Below are 13798 nucleotides of genomic sequence, written 5' to 3'. Positions count from 1 at the left end.
GTTTATTATATTAGAAACGATTCAATAAACTTTTAAAAATATTTAAAAAACTTTACCAGTCCTAATGATAAAAATTTATTTCTTTATATATATCTATGAAAAATTTATAAGATCAAAACTTTTTAAAACGTTTTGCAATAACAGAAAAAAAGTTAGGATATTGTTCCAACCACCACCATTCACAACTACCCTACCTACATCTGTAACACCAATTCACATAATTCTCTTAAGTAACTCCAAATTTACAGTCCGATACCGCGACAGAAACCGCCTCGAACCGCTCGTGTCCAATAAATTAGGAAATTCACTTCTTCCCGAGCGATTCGAAGAAATTGACAAACTTATTAACTCCGATGTTCTTAGGTAAATCGTCTTCGGGCGGGTCGTTCGCGCGCACCACGTCCTTCGGATTCACGCTGCCGCTCTGCACCATTTTGATTTCGTTGGACGGCCGCGGCTTTCTATCGACGCTGCCGTTAAATCTGTGCTCATCGAAGCCGTTCTCTGTGTGCGTCTCCTTGTATATCGTCATTATTTCCCGCACCGTCCGCGTTTCAGTAACCGAGTTATTTTCGATTATGACCGGCTCTGTTACTTTCTCTTCCACTATTATAACGTTCTCGCCGTCCACGTTGTCTACTATTGCGTTGATTTCTTCCACTGTCTGCTCAATGTCCGCTATGTTTTGTATGTTATTGGATTTCTCTTCGATTACGATTATATTTTCGACTGATTCTCTGTCATTCTCCACGGTGGTCACCGTTTGGATAATTTCCTGCACGATGATTGGTTTTGTGTCGATCTCTTCTTTTATTTCCGTTTCTTTTATTTCCTGGGTGAATTGTGTTTCTTCTTTGTATTCTACGTCTTCGTTTACTTGAATATCTTCTTTTTGTGTTTCTACAATTAGTTCGGTTGCTTCCACGTCGTTGTTGAATTTCGCCTGGTTCCAGATTTTGAAGTATTTGGCGTATATATCTTCCCAGAATTCCATTTTTTCCTTATCCGGATTGGTCCCTAGGGACAGCTCGTTGCCGAGTTTCAAGTAATAGAGGTTATCTTTGGTGACTGGGAGCCATGACACAGTTATATAGTGGTTTTCTTCTGGTGTCGGATTGCTGTAAAGATACAATGTTCATATTATGATTACATACATAGTCAAATTGATTCGTTTGAATACTAAGAAAAGAAAGAAAGAAACATTTATTTGTACTGTTATTGTCATCCATTATAAGGTATAAATAATAGATAAGTGGTAAGATTTTTGAAGACGCAATCTACAAAATTAGTTTCTATTCTTTTTTTTTCAATTAATTACGAATAATCGATATCGCTTTTATTCACATTAACCAAGTGTACCACAATAGAGCACTCTAAATATAGATTTTAAATTGATATATAACGACGAAACTAATTATTATTAAATCAAAAACTCACCCAGATTTCGCGAAATTGGTCCACAGCCTCAGCATCCGCTCTCTCATCTCGAGATCCTGCGGCGTCGCTTGCACATCGGCCTGCGAGTCATTCCTGAACAAATACCCCAACTCGTCCGTATGCCCCGCCCTCTTCAAGCCCAGAGTTTGCAGCAGCTTGTTGGTCCAGTTTAATTCACCAACGTAATCGAACTTATAATAATAAATTGGCTTCGTTGACACTTTCACCAAGTACTGTATGAACCTATGAGTGTCTATGTTAATCAAAACATCGGATAGCAATTGGCATTTTTCATTCAGGCTCTCGACACCTTGCGGGTTACCTTTGAAGTATAGCTCTTTGATTTTATTTGCAATTTCTATCGATGCGTCTGTGTTCTTCTCTATGTGCAAATCTTCCGGGATGTAGCTCTGTAAGTCATCAGTTCTTTCGCCGATTAATTCAAGCGTTGTGGAACCGATCATAATGGGAATGTTCGCTATTCTACCAGACGTGAGTATGTCGATATATGGTTCTGTGAAAACTGCCTCGACGCCCGGGAACTCCTTTTCAATAACCGGACTGAACAGGAACGTTCCGGACTGGTAAAACAGTTCCAACGGATTCAATTTGGCATTCGCTTCCACAATGTCTTTCACAGGCGTCGTGATGAGGAACTCTAGGATTTCATTCACTTCCGTGGATTCACAACCCAACTCGTTGGCCAGCGCCCTTGCGTTTTTCATTGGATTCTTCTGGAACGTCCAACTGTTCAACGCTGTCCCTGATTGAATGATGGCTTTACTGAACGTGTCTTTAGTTAGGGGGCTAGCAGCCAGCATGGACACCGCTGCGCCTCCAGCGCTTTCACCGAAAATGGTTATATTCCCCGAACTGCCCCCGAAACTTTTGATGTTCTCCTTGACCCATCGCAGTGCTTGGACAATGTCCTTGAGACCAGCATTTCCGGGAACTTCCGGTGTGTTCAGGCTGAGGAAACCTAAAGCACCACATCTGTAATTAATTGTGACGATGACCACATCTTTCTCGACGAGGTAATCAGGGCCATAGAAGACGGAACTGCCTGAACCAAAGAGGAACCCGCCTCCGTGGATGTACAGCATTACTGGGAGGAATTCCCCATCCAGATTTGGAGTATACACGTTAAGGAACAGGCAGTTTTCGTCTCCAACGTATTTCTTTTCGAATACTTGTTCGATTTGAGCGCAAACGTTGCCTTCTGTTGTTGCGTCTCGGACACCTTCCCATGGCTCTGGTGGCTGAGGGGCCTGGAAAAGATAATGTTAAAATTTAATTACAGTCAAAAAGATAAAATTAAAAGATACACTCCCAGTATTTTTGGCAGTTTTCTAATACTCAAGCGTATGAAGTTATTAAAAAATTAAAATTTCTTTATTTGTTTTAAAAATTTTACATAATATGGATATAATTGGCATTGAAAATTATTTATTTATTATTATTTTTTCAATGGTAATAATGTTTTATATATATCAAGCATACTAAAAACCATAAAGAATTTAGAAAGGGTATCTTTTTTACGGATGCTAATACAACGAAGATCATTTAACGAACTGTACATACATTCTTCTAGAAAAGGAGATATTTAGAGACTAAAAAAAAACCTCTATATATATAATTTTCGACAAATATGAACTAATAAATTATATTCCTTTTTATCGGGTATTATGTACATTATCTCCATTGTGACATTGTTTCAGTTTAAACACAGCGTTTTTACCGAAGACGATCTAGCCTATCATACAGCGAAACAACCTCGAGTCGTTTATCTCACGTATGTGATCACGTTATCTTGCGATAATATTTGCTATCGTTCATTTCTCACACTCTTCCGATTGCTCAGTTTGTAACTGGGACGGATGAATTCGATGGAAACAGTGGTGGCTCAGTGGTGAGAACCTCGGACTTCAAAATCGATAAGTCAGGATTCGAGACCGAGCGAGCGTGCAGGAATTAATAGATTTTTCAATTTATCTGCACATGTGGATAACATCTCCACTGCTTAAAACGGTGAAGGAAAACATCGTGTGGAAACCGGCATGTCCGAGAACCAAAAGTTCGACGACATGTGACATCTGCCAACCCGCACTTGGCCAGCGTGGTGGTGGTGATTATGGCCTGAACCCTCGAAGGAGGCCTGTGTCCCAGCAGTGAGAACATATATGGGCTGATGATGATGATGATGATGATGAATCAACAAAGAAAGAACCAAAAGAAGTCTGGAATAGGATGTGGTCTTTAATTTCATGAGATTATCTTTTATTCTGATTAAACTCGTCAGGATTAAGAAATCTTCTTACATATAGTCTTGTATAAGAGGAAGTGAGTCAACTTAGGTGATTCTATCATTAAAGAGTATTATTTTTAGTTTTCTTAACATTGTTATTAATAAGAGATGCCTAATTCATTCGTTCTGTCTCTGTGCAGTTATAGGCTGACATTGTTGAGCAGAGTTTTAAGCTTTTGCTGATGAATGGCCCGAAATAAAAACTTGATTTAATTGAATCCTTTGCAATAGAAATTGAGAGATTATCTCCTCTGATCTTTTACTATTTATTTAACTATTTTATATAGAACTGAAATAATAAAAACAATTTCATCAACAAATTACCGATACAACTCTTTTCGCGTAGGTTTAAACTATAACACTACTAATAATCTATATCTATATACATATATAAAAGGAAGTCGTGTTAGTTACACCACTTATATTATAGCTCAAGAACAGTTAAACCGATTGTGTTGAAATTTAGTATAGAGATAGTTTGAGACCCGAGAAAGGACTTAGGATAGTTTTTATCCCGGAAATCGAACGGGAACAAACACTCCGGGTCTATCTTTCCTGAGCCTACGGCTAGGCGGAACGCTAGTAAAATAAATCAATAAATAATATACTGCAAATCACTAACTCAAATTCCAAGTATTGTTTCTTAGACACGCTCGGAGTCATGCATTCTAAATAAATGACCACACGTGAAAAATATGTTCAATTCATCGGTCCTAATCTATGACTGTACTGGTCTGTCGTGACTCATACATACATACAGACAGATAAAGAACGGCCATTTGAAATTTTAACTTTCAACCTATTTGAAGCATATACTCAGTTATCTCTGCATTGACGTACAATAAACTAGTGACACAATCGCGCACTAAAAATGTCCGAAGAAAAACTCTGCCTGCGCGTGTATTAAGCAGAATTTTCTAATGAGCGATACAATAGATTTTGAACTTTACCACCACGAGATAAGGTGCTATTTTCAATTCATGTTTAATACACCAAAATTATGCCATTTTATTGACCTAGTGCGAAAGGGAAAAAGGTATCATTTGGACAAGTTCCCTAACAAATACTGAAATTACCTCAAAACGTGTCTTTCGCAAGGATATAAACAGGATACACGGAGTTAATTTTGACGTGATTTGGTTTGACGCCAGTTTTTTAGACCATGTAGAAATCGTTTTCCACCAATTTAAGCCGTAAGCGCCTCCTTGGTACAGGGGTAAACAAGCGAGCGTAGAACCGACGGGTCGTGGGTTTGATCCTCGGTGTGGGCTCACAAGAAAATCTCTCGGATTGGCAGGGCCAGAGGACTTATCACCTAGTTGTGCGTAAAAAGATTGATCAGAACTACAGATGTATAGGAATAATGCATCTGCCCCATACCCCAAATGGGGACACGGGACTTCACTGTAAGCCGCGATTTTATAATAAAAAGAAGTGGGAAATAATATAATGAACTAGCGAATGCCCGCGTCTTGGCACGCGTTAAATTCGTAGTAGTTTAATAGATGTTCTTATATATATATACATATATATATATATATATATATATATATATATATATATATATATATATATATATATATATATATATATATATATAAACCTTCCTTTTTAACCTTTCTCTTGAATCACTCTATCTAATAAAAAAACATCCCATCAAAATCCGTTATGTAGTTTTAAAGATTTAAGTTTACATACATACAGACGCGGGAAGCGACTTTGCTTTACACGATAAAGCGATAGGGAAAAAACCGTTTTTAACACGTTTTTATAAGCTTTACGTGTCTGTCTGCTTGTTCGTATGTAACCTTATTATCCTGATTAGGATCGCCAGGATAAATAAGTTCCTTACGTATCCTATTAATATTATAAATGCGAAAGTTTGTATGGATGTATGGATGTTTGTTACTCTTTCACGTAAAAACTACTGAACCAATTGCCATGAAATTTGGTACGTAGACAGCTGGATAACTGGAATAACATATAGGCAACTTTTTATTCCAATATTCCTACGGGATACGGACTTACGCGGGTGAAACCGCGGGGCACAGCTAGTACTCTATATAAGAGCAAGACGATTAGGTTGCATCTATCAAATTGAAACGCATTTTTTAGTATTTTAATCTATATTTTATTCCTTACAATCATCGAATTTAAGACCGTATTGCGCAGGAATAGAGTTCCGTTTCCAATGGTATGGTTGTAACATGAAAAATTCATTTCAAATAACCTACGAAGTCAACATAATTTAGAAAAATCTAGACTTCACGTACGTACCTACCTAGTTCCAAAGTAGGTTGAGTTTTTGGCAAACAAACGTGTCTAGTAAGTAGCGATATTATTTGGGCTCCATCCAAAGACAATGTGTGTCGGAAGCTGGAAAACTAACATAGCAAAATGCTACCAATTTATATGATAATACGAAGGCTTTTAAACATTCACGTGTGTACGATGCCAAAACTGTTGTTACGTTTAAGTTCTCATAAACATTCATTTATTAAATTTAATCTCTTAGTTTCTTCGAATCTGTAATTTACTGATTTAATGATTTACATTTACTGAATTTTATTTTTTCTATTAGACTACTTCTAGAAGCAGTATCGAATCGCCGGTTCAGAAAGCATATTCTACAGGGAAGAGTCGGAATAAAACTCTGTAGTTACTCTTTAAATGATAACATTTAAATTCTATAAATAATTTAATAATAATTTAAAACTCATTTCGTGTGTATGTGATGTCATATATATTAAATCGCTCATGCCCGAAAGGCAATAGTTTCCCAACCTCTTTCAACAATTCGGGGTTATTACTACATTGTACATTTAACTGCATGATATTAAAGTCCATTATCTCGTAAAAACATTCCATCTTAAATATCCTTTAACTAAACCCTTTTAACAGTAGGCTAACCTCTCCCCCTCCCCCTCGACACAAGGTCGCGAGCCGCACGTTGAAAATCGATAGTTTAGAATTTTCCTTTAAAAGAATTCAACAACTTTACGTATCTGCGCCATTCCATAACGTTATATAGTTTCATTCGAATAAATTAATAACTCAGGTTAATAACTTTTGTATTTCAAAGCGAAAAACAATAATATTTAATAAATATATCAAACAAAAAAACGTTAAACAGTTTTTGAAATACCACAAATTAATCCTACTTTCCTAATGACATTTCTCACTCACTTTACACGTGAAGGTCATTCACTTTCCCATTCTTATATGGTTCGCAGGATATATAATCTTTAGTATCTCACGAGAAATTTGTCGAAATTTCACACGGGCCACTATTGGCCACGTTTCAGTCTAGACGCGGCTGAGGTAAGTCTATTAAATCTGCAGCGAAATGGCCTCCGTGATATTGACATGGATTTGTACGTTTTCATTAGATGAAAACATGTTTTCGCCCGTCGCTGCGGCCGTTTCAATCGTCGCAAATACCCTTAATGTGTGTAGGTACAACTATAAACTAAATAGTAGCTATTGTAGCCAGCTAATACGTTCTAATCAACGACATACAGTATTAGCAACACAATTAGAAATAACAGTTTGTATATCGGGGATTAAATCCATATAAATGTTACTTTTGCTATGATAAAAATGTCAAATTGAGCGATACGTGAGTACAATTTAGAATCTCTTCTGTCAAATTACATTAACAATTTGTAAGCGAATAACTGTGCGCCCCGGCTTCGCCCGCGGTACATACATAACCCATGTCACTTAGTGAAGTTGCAGCTCTCTAATGGTGAAAGAATTCTTGAAATCGGTTCAATGGTTTTTGCGTGAAAACATTGCAAACATGCAAAAGTCTCCTCTTTATATTAGTGTAGGAATATGGTTGGCCTAAAATATTAACAGACTAACAAAATTACGTTCAGGGGATAGGATCGATCGCCGGCCCGGGTAAGGTTATTGCTATTTATGGAATTTTTCATTAGCTCCCTACAGTATGAAACCGGGGAAAGCTTTTGAAGTTTCCATTAGAAGGAGATTAAGACTTTACTGACCAAATGTATATATGTAGATATACTAAGAACATACAGGTATTGGATGGAAAATATTAAAAGAAATTATGGGATATTTAGAGTGTATCTTTTCTTACGCTCTTATTATTGCACCTCTGTTTTTAAAGTGACATACAAACACATTCGTGAAGCTAATAAAAACATATTTCAAACTCAAAACTTAAACTCAAACATATATTTATTTAATTAGACTTCTAGAATCACTTCTGCATCATAACGTACTTTTATCAGTTACCACCGTTTCGGAAAACAATTTCAACAAGAAACTCTGTAGTTGCTCTTTTAAAATATCGTTAATGTTAAGAAGTGACATGATGACTCAAAAAAAAAAACAAACAAATTTCAACCGACACACCTGTCGCGCGCGGTTATATCTAAATCCAAGTAAAATGTCTTAATACTCACTTTGAACCTCAGGGACCCGTGAGGCGGCTTCGCGTACGGTATGCCCTGGAAGCTGTAGTAACTCTTCCCGTTCGGCGTGCTGGCCAGCCGACCCTGGAGCTCGCCCTCCGCCACCCTCACTATAGGCGTCTCGACCATTCTGCCGCCGCTGGAAAGTGGAATACACCTTGTATTGTGGGCAGGAATTGAATTGTATCATGGAATTGAGGTTAAGACTGGCTTTAGCTTCACGCTGACTGTCGGTTCTGGTAGCCAAACGTATGAACCCAAGTTGCAGCGTGGTGTTTTACGTGCGAAATGTCCGTCTGTGTGTTAGTCTGTAGCATCATAGTGGACTTATGTGCGAGTTTTCTTAGATATGTTTGGTGAAAATCAGTTGAGCCGTTAGAGATCATCAACAGGGGATCTGACTAAGTTTCGGATTTCACAACTTCCGCAATATGGATCTCCAATGAAAGGGCTTGTCAAGCTAAATACTGTACATTACGTAATACGTATAATTTCAAATGCAAGATGGCCGGTGACCAAAATGGGGTCGGGGTTTATTTTATTTAATACAATAATATTACTTCTTTATACTATTTCTTCACACCTGTTGCCGGGAAGAGATCGAATCTTTAGTGAAAAGGTGGCCTTCTGTGCTGGTCTAGTTGTTAATCTTTTATTTTTAAAGTTTATCTGTATCTCTCTTCTTCAGCCTTTCTCCGTCCACTGTTGGACATAGGCCTCTCCTAAGGCACGCCAGCCACGTATACCAGCACAATAAAGTGTTAAATAACTAAATAAATAAATAATATTCCCTCTTCGTAACGCAATGCTATTTAAAACGTGTTCCCGCATCACAACGCGTGTTTGTCGAGCGTGTGTTCCATCGGTAGGCCTATATCCATTTCCTTACCCGTCCCAGCCCTTTCCTTCGTACCTCTCGTCAATCCGTTCTTAATCCCTTCCCAATTTAAAGTCGGCAATCCATTTGTAAGGGCGTAAGGACTGCAATTGACCTTACTCCTTTCCAAATGTTTATGGGCTTACCATCAGGCGACCCACCAGCTCCATTGCCGACTGTGACATAAAAAAAATCACTATGATTAAAATCAGATCGAATTTAGAACTCTCTCTCTCTCGACTTTGGATCTCTGATCAATTTTCCACAAACACACACACACACACACATTTATGTAGGTATGTATGACTTAAGCACCATTCGGCATGAATTGGGTCAGCTCGCACCGGAGAAGGTACCACAACCCCACATAAGATATACGTAAAACAGTAGCGTGCTATTGTATTTGGTTCGTCGAATCGGAATGCCATTCATTTCCATTATTTTTTATTCAGGTCCATTATTTTATTCCAGTGGTCAATACCTTCCTTATCCTTTACCCCTTCGAAGCAGGACGCTTTGCAAATGTTCTTGGCCGGTGGTGATCGCTTACCTGGTGAACCCGGTACAGTTTTTACATTACATAAAAAAGACGAAGCTGACATTAACATGTGATTATTTGATCGTACAATAAGTCCATAAATGAAGAATGAAAGAAATCTTATATCTTGTTGGATAGTGACAGTCATTAAATTCCAATTAAAGCCCTACTGATAACTAAAGGTTTTAATGTTGATTAATTATTATATTTCCAAGCATTTATCCAGAAAATCATCGTATATTTTAATTTCTTTCGTAGGTGTTTTAGTATATAAGCATTCTTTCACAAGATTTTAAGTTAACAACCATTACTCAAATAACAAAACTTATCACATGCGGTTCATCAAGCTCGTGGATATCGCGTTACATACACACAAAACAAAATTGAATTGAGAACACAACTATTACTATTGCACATCTTAATCATATTTTATCAATAGTTGATAAAGTAAACGTGATATGACTTAACGTTAAAAGTGTACCCTAAATGAGATAGGTAGGTATATCTAAGATTTACATTTAGGTAATTTTTATATTCGTAATATAACGGGAGATTGAATAAGTTCTGGAAATAATTGTATATAAAACAATCCCCACGGAGTTATCGGGCAAGCCAAAAAGATACAGTCAAATAAACCTCTTTCGTTTTTGGGAACATTGGTTGAAAAAAATACTTATAGTAATATATACGTGTAATCATTAAAATCTCTTACTGTTACAACTATTCAATTTAATGATAAAAAAATCCACAGAAACCATACGTTTACATAACTTGTTTTTATATATTCAACATACAATTAATATACATATATGTATCAAATTTTTTGTTAACCGGACACCTCGAATAAACTACTTTCGCAATAAAACACCACTAGAAAAACCCAGCAAAATGACGACTTATCCACAATTAGCAATCAAATTTTAGCACTCCATTTGGGACGTGTTTAGCCGGAGAATATTAGCAGTGCGTTCCCGAAATTTAGCAGTGAAATTTTACATAACACTCACCTGCGTTACAACTTACACCTGAGGCACAACAAGTCACGAGCAAACTTGATAAGATATTTGTCGTACCGCAGCTGAACGAAAATAACATCTTAGAGGCTTATCGTCTGTGATTGCGTCATAAGTGTTTTGTTAATTTGTTAAAATAGATAGACTTGTGGTTTACTAGTTGTGATCCGTATGTAGCAATGTTTGTAATTAATTGATTAACACGGTACAAGGTTTTACGAATGATTTACCGATAGTATTAGGGAGGTAAGTAGTGTTGAATTTAAAATCGATGTTAAAATGTATTAGTTCAGAGAGCCTACTTCCATGAAATTAATATAAGAACCACAGGACAGTTCTTTGGTCTAACTATTATGGTATACAATATACATGTTATGTAAAAAAAGTGAAGTCCCGTGTCCCCTACTGGGGTATGGGGCAGATGATGTACATCTGTTTCAATGATCGATTTTCTTTGTGGACAAGTAGGTGATCAGCCTTCTGTGTCCTGCCCGACCGAGACATTTTTTTTATTGTCCCCACCGGAAATCGAAACCAGGACCCCTCAGTTCTACGCTCACGCGTTTACCACTATACCAAGGAGGCGGTCAATGTTATGTAAAGTAAAAATTAAAAATTGAATTTCTTGCCGGCTCATCTCTGTAAAAAGTGCTTTTGTAACCGTTAGTAGTATGTTATGATGATTCAAGTGCTTCTAAAAGATGTCTAATTCAAGAAATATATGTGCGAGTTTGAATTGTATGTTTTACTAGCTGCGCCCCACGGTTTCACCCGCGTAAGTCCGTATTCCGTAGGAATATCGGCATAAAAAGTTGCCGTTTTGTTATTCCAGTTGTCCAGCTGTCTACGTACCAAATTTCATTGCAATCGGTTCAGTAGTTTTTGCGTGAAAGAGCAACAAACACACACACACATCCTTACAAACTTTCGCATTTATGATATTAGTAGGATAGGATGGATTTTTGCGTGAAGGGAACCAAACATACTGTAACCTGTATCACCTTCTAGCTTCCTCACTATATCCAGCCACAAATATAATACCATAGAATCGACCCGTTGCGACGTGAAAGAAAGCCAAACAAACAAATACTTGTGCATTTATAATATTAAAGACGATAAGATATTATTTAATATATATCTTATATAATTAAAAACAAATTAAACAATTTGTAGTTTAATTGTATGCGTATTAATATCAATCATTAATTACTTACCAAAAAACCATTCTAGGGTAAACCATTGCACAACCCGATGAAAACGTATACGTCCTATCTATATTATTATGTTGGCATTCCTCTTTAATAGAAGGTATAACGTTAATATTCTTAGTCAAATCTTCACTTAAAGTATCTAGATTCGTTGTCCAAACATTATCGGAATTATTTCTGACGCAATCCGAAATTTTCTTATTCACTGGCCTCTTACCTAGCGCTATAAGCCTGGACTCTCTGGCTAGTAAGAAACGAAAAACCGATCTTTTTAAAATGAATAATTCTTCTAGGCTTCTAGCCATAAACAATAAACTCAAACGAGAGACACTGGCACGGTTGATTGAATCACTAGTTTCCGGGGATTAACACAATATTGTATACGATTTAAATTTCGAATTTAGCACTTATTTTCCGACAGCATAAGCATTCATTTTTTAAATTCTGGAATTATCGTATTTAAATTCAAATTGAATTTTAAATTCGAATGCTCCCGATTCTAAATTTAAAAAATAAAAAAGACTATAGAATTGAAAATCGAACGACGAGCCGATACTGACACAGAGTCCCGTAAACTGAGCTATATTGTCTTACGCAAAAATTTACGCAAGAGTGGAATTTTCAAGACCAACCATAACTGAAAGAAAAAAAACGTGACATGATGGATTGTTTACTTAGCGCGGAGGCAATAGCCGCTAAATGTGTTTGTATACGCTCTTATTACAATATAAATAGAGTCTGTTATTGAAACGCGAATACAGTCAGTAACTTTATAAGCGATATATATTTCCGGAATCGCATTACAACAGTACAAAATGATGTCGTGAAGGAATCATTACAATATATGTGTGAATTATTACTTCTAATACATAATACATATCTATAATTGTGAATATATATATATATATATATCTATTTCAACGCACCATCTCCGGAAAATGGTCCAGACTAATAATGAATCCAGATGAAAATGCAATGAAATAAACGGAAAAATGTACAAAATTCCGTAATCAACGCGAGCGAAGCCGCGGGCGAAAAACTCTACAGATAAATGATCTTATACTATAACTAGCTGACCCGGCAAACGCTGTTCTGCTTTACACTTAGAGGAATGAAAAATAGATTTTGGTCGATTTCCAGAGCTACCCCGATATGCACACAAAATTTTATGAGCATCGGTACAGCCGTTCCGGAGGCGTATGGGAACGAACATTGACACGAGCATTTTATCTATATAGAGAGAATGTAAGTATTAGGTTAATTGTGAAGAGTATTTAATGTTAGACACGCTTATATTAAGATTAGTATGGTTAGTGTTACATTTTTTTCTTTCTTTCGTTAGTGGTTAGTGCTGGTTAGCGTTTGGTAAGCAGCGTTAGTAGCTAACAAACATTGCCGACTCACCGTAAGTCATCTAAAAACTCGTTCACTACATCTATGGTCGTCATTTTATTTGTTACTGTAAAAAAATAAATTCAACATTTAATTAATTATGAACACAAAATCATTGTACTCAGAAGATATAAAAAACTGGCTGCGCCCCGCGGTTTCACTCGCGTAAGTCTGTTGTTCAAAAAGTTTATATGTTATTCCAGTTGTCCAGCTGTCTACGTACCAAATTTCATGGCAATCGATTCATTAGTTTTTGCGAGAAAGAGCAACAAATACACACACATCTTTACAAACTTTCGCATTTATAATATTAGTAGGATAGTAGGATTCTTCTATTAAAAGTTAATTAACTTGTAGAAACGTCCAATAATTTCGATATATTATCAATTTCGACAAACTGACAGACAGTTTAAATGGAATTAACATAGTATATTTAACTCAAAGGTGACCAGTCGGTGACTGACATCTGTACGGATCAGGCTGAAATTTGGCATTTTATGTAGTACACATTTTATATATACCTAGTCTTGCCATAAATATTGTAATAAAGAAAAAAGAAAATTGTTAACTGCAAATAACATTTATT

The 13798-nt window shown here is 36.5% G+C and overlaps 1 protein-coding gene across 3 annotated transcripts in view; it reads right to left on the bottom strand.

Annotated features, from left to right (window-relative positions):
- Positions 1 to 25: 25 nt before the first annotated feature.
- Positions 26 to 13798, bottom strand: part of LOC119838106 (esterase E4-like) — a 29112-nt gene continuing 15339 nt past the window's right edge. The window contains exons 1-4 of one of the 3 annotated variants that reach the window (XM_038363919.1): positions 11827 to 12147; positions 8176 to 8323; positions 1438 to 2705; positions 26 to 1118 (exon numbers count right to left, since the gene is read on the bottom strand). In XM_038363919.1, the coding sequence (XP_038219847.1) occupies positions 305 to 1118; positions 1438 to 2705; positions 8176 to 8323; positions 11827 to 12125 (2529 nt within the window). In that variant the 5' untranslated portion in view covers positions 12126 to 12147 and the 3' untranslated portion in view covers positions 26 to 304. Of the gene's footprint in view, positions 1119 to 1437; positions 2706 to 8175; positions 8324 to 11826; positions 12148 to 13224; positions 13280 to 13798 lie in introns of those variants that run through there. The other 2 variants (XM_038363920.1, XM_038363921.1) reach the window with 2 other exon arrangements.

This window comes from Zerene cesonia, unplaced genomic scaffold, assembly GCF_012273895.1.
Source record: "Zerene cesonia ecotype Mississippi unplaced genomic scaffold, Zerene_cesonia_1.1 Zces_u001, whole genome shotgun sequence".
Lineage (NCBI taxonomy): Eukaryota > Metazoa > Arthropoda > Insecta > Lepidoptera > Pieridae > Zerene > Zerene cesonia.
Note: the sequence above shows the minus strand (reverse complement) of the source record. Positions and strands in the feature narration are given on the sequence as shown.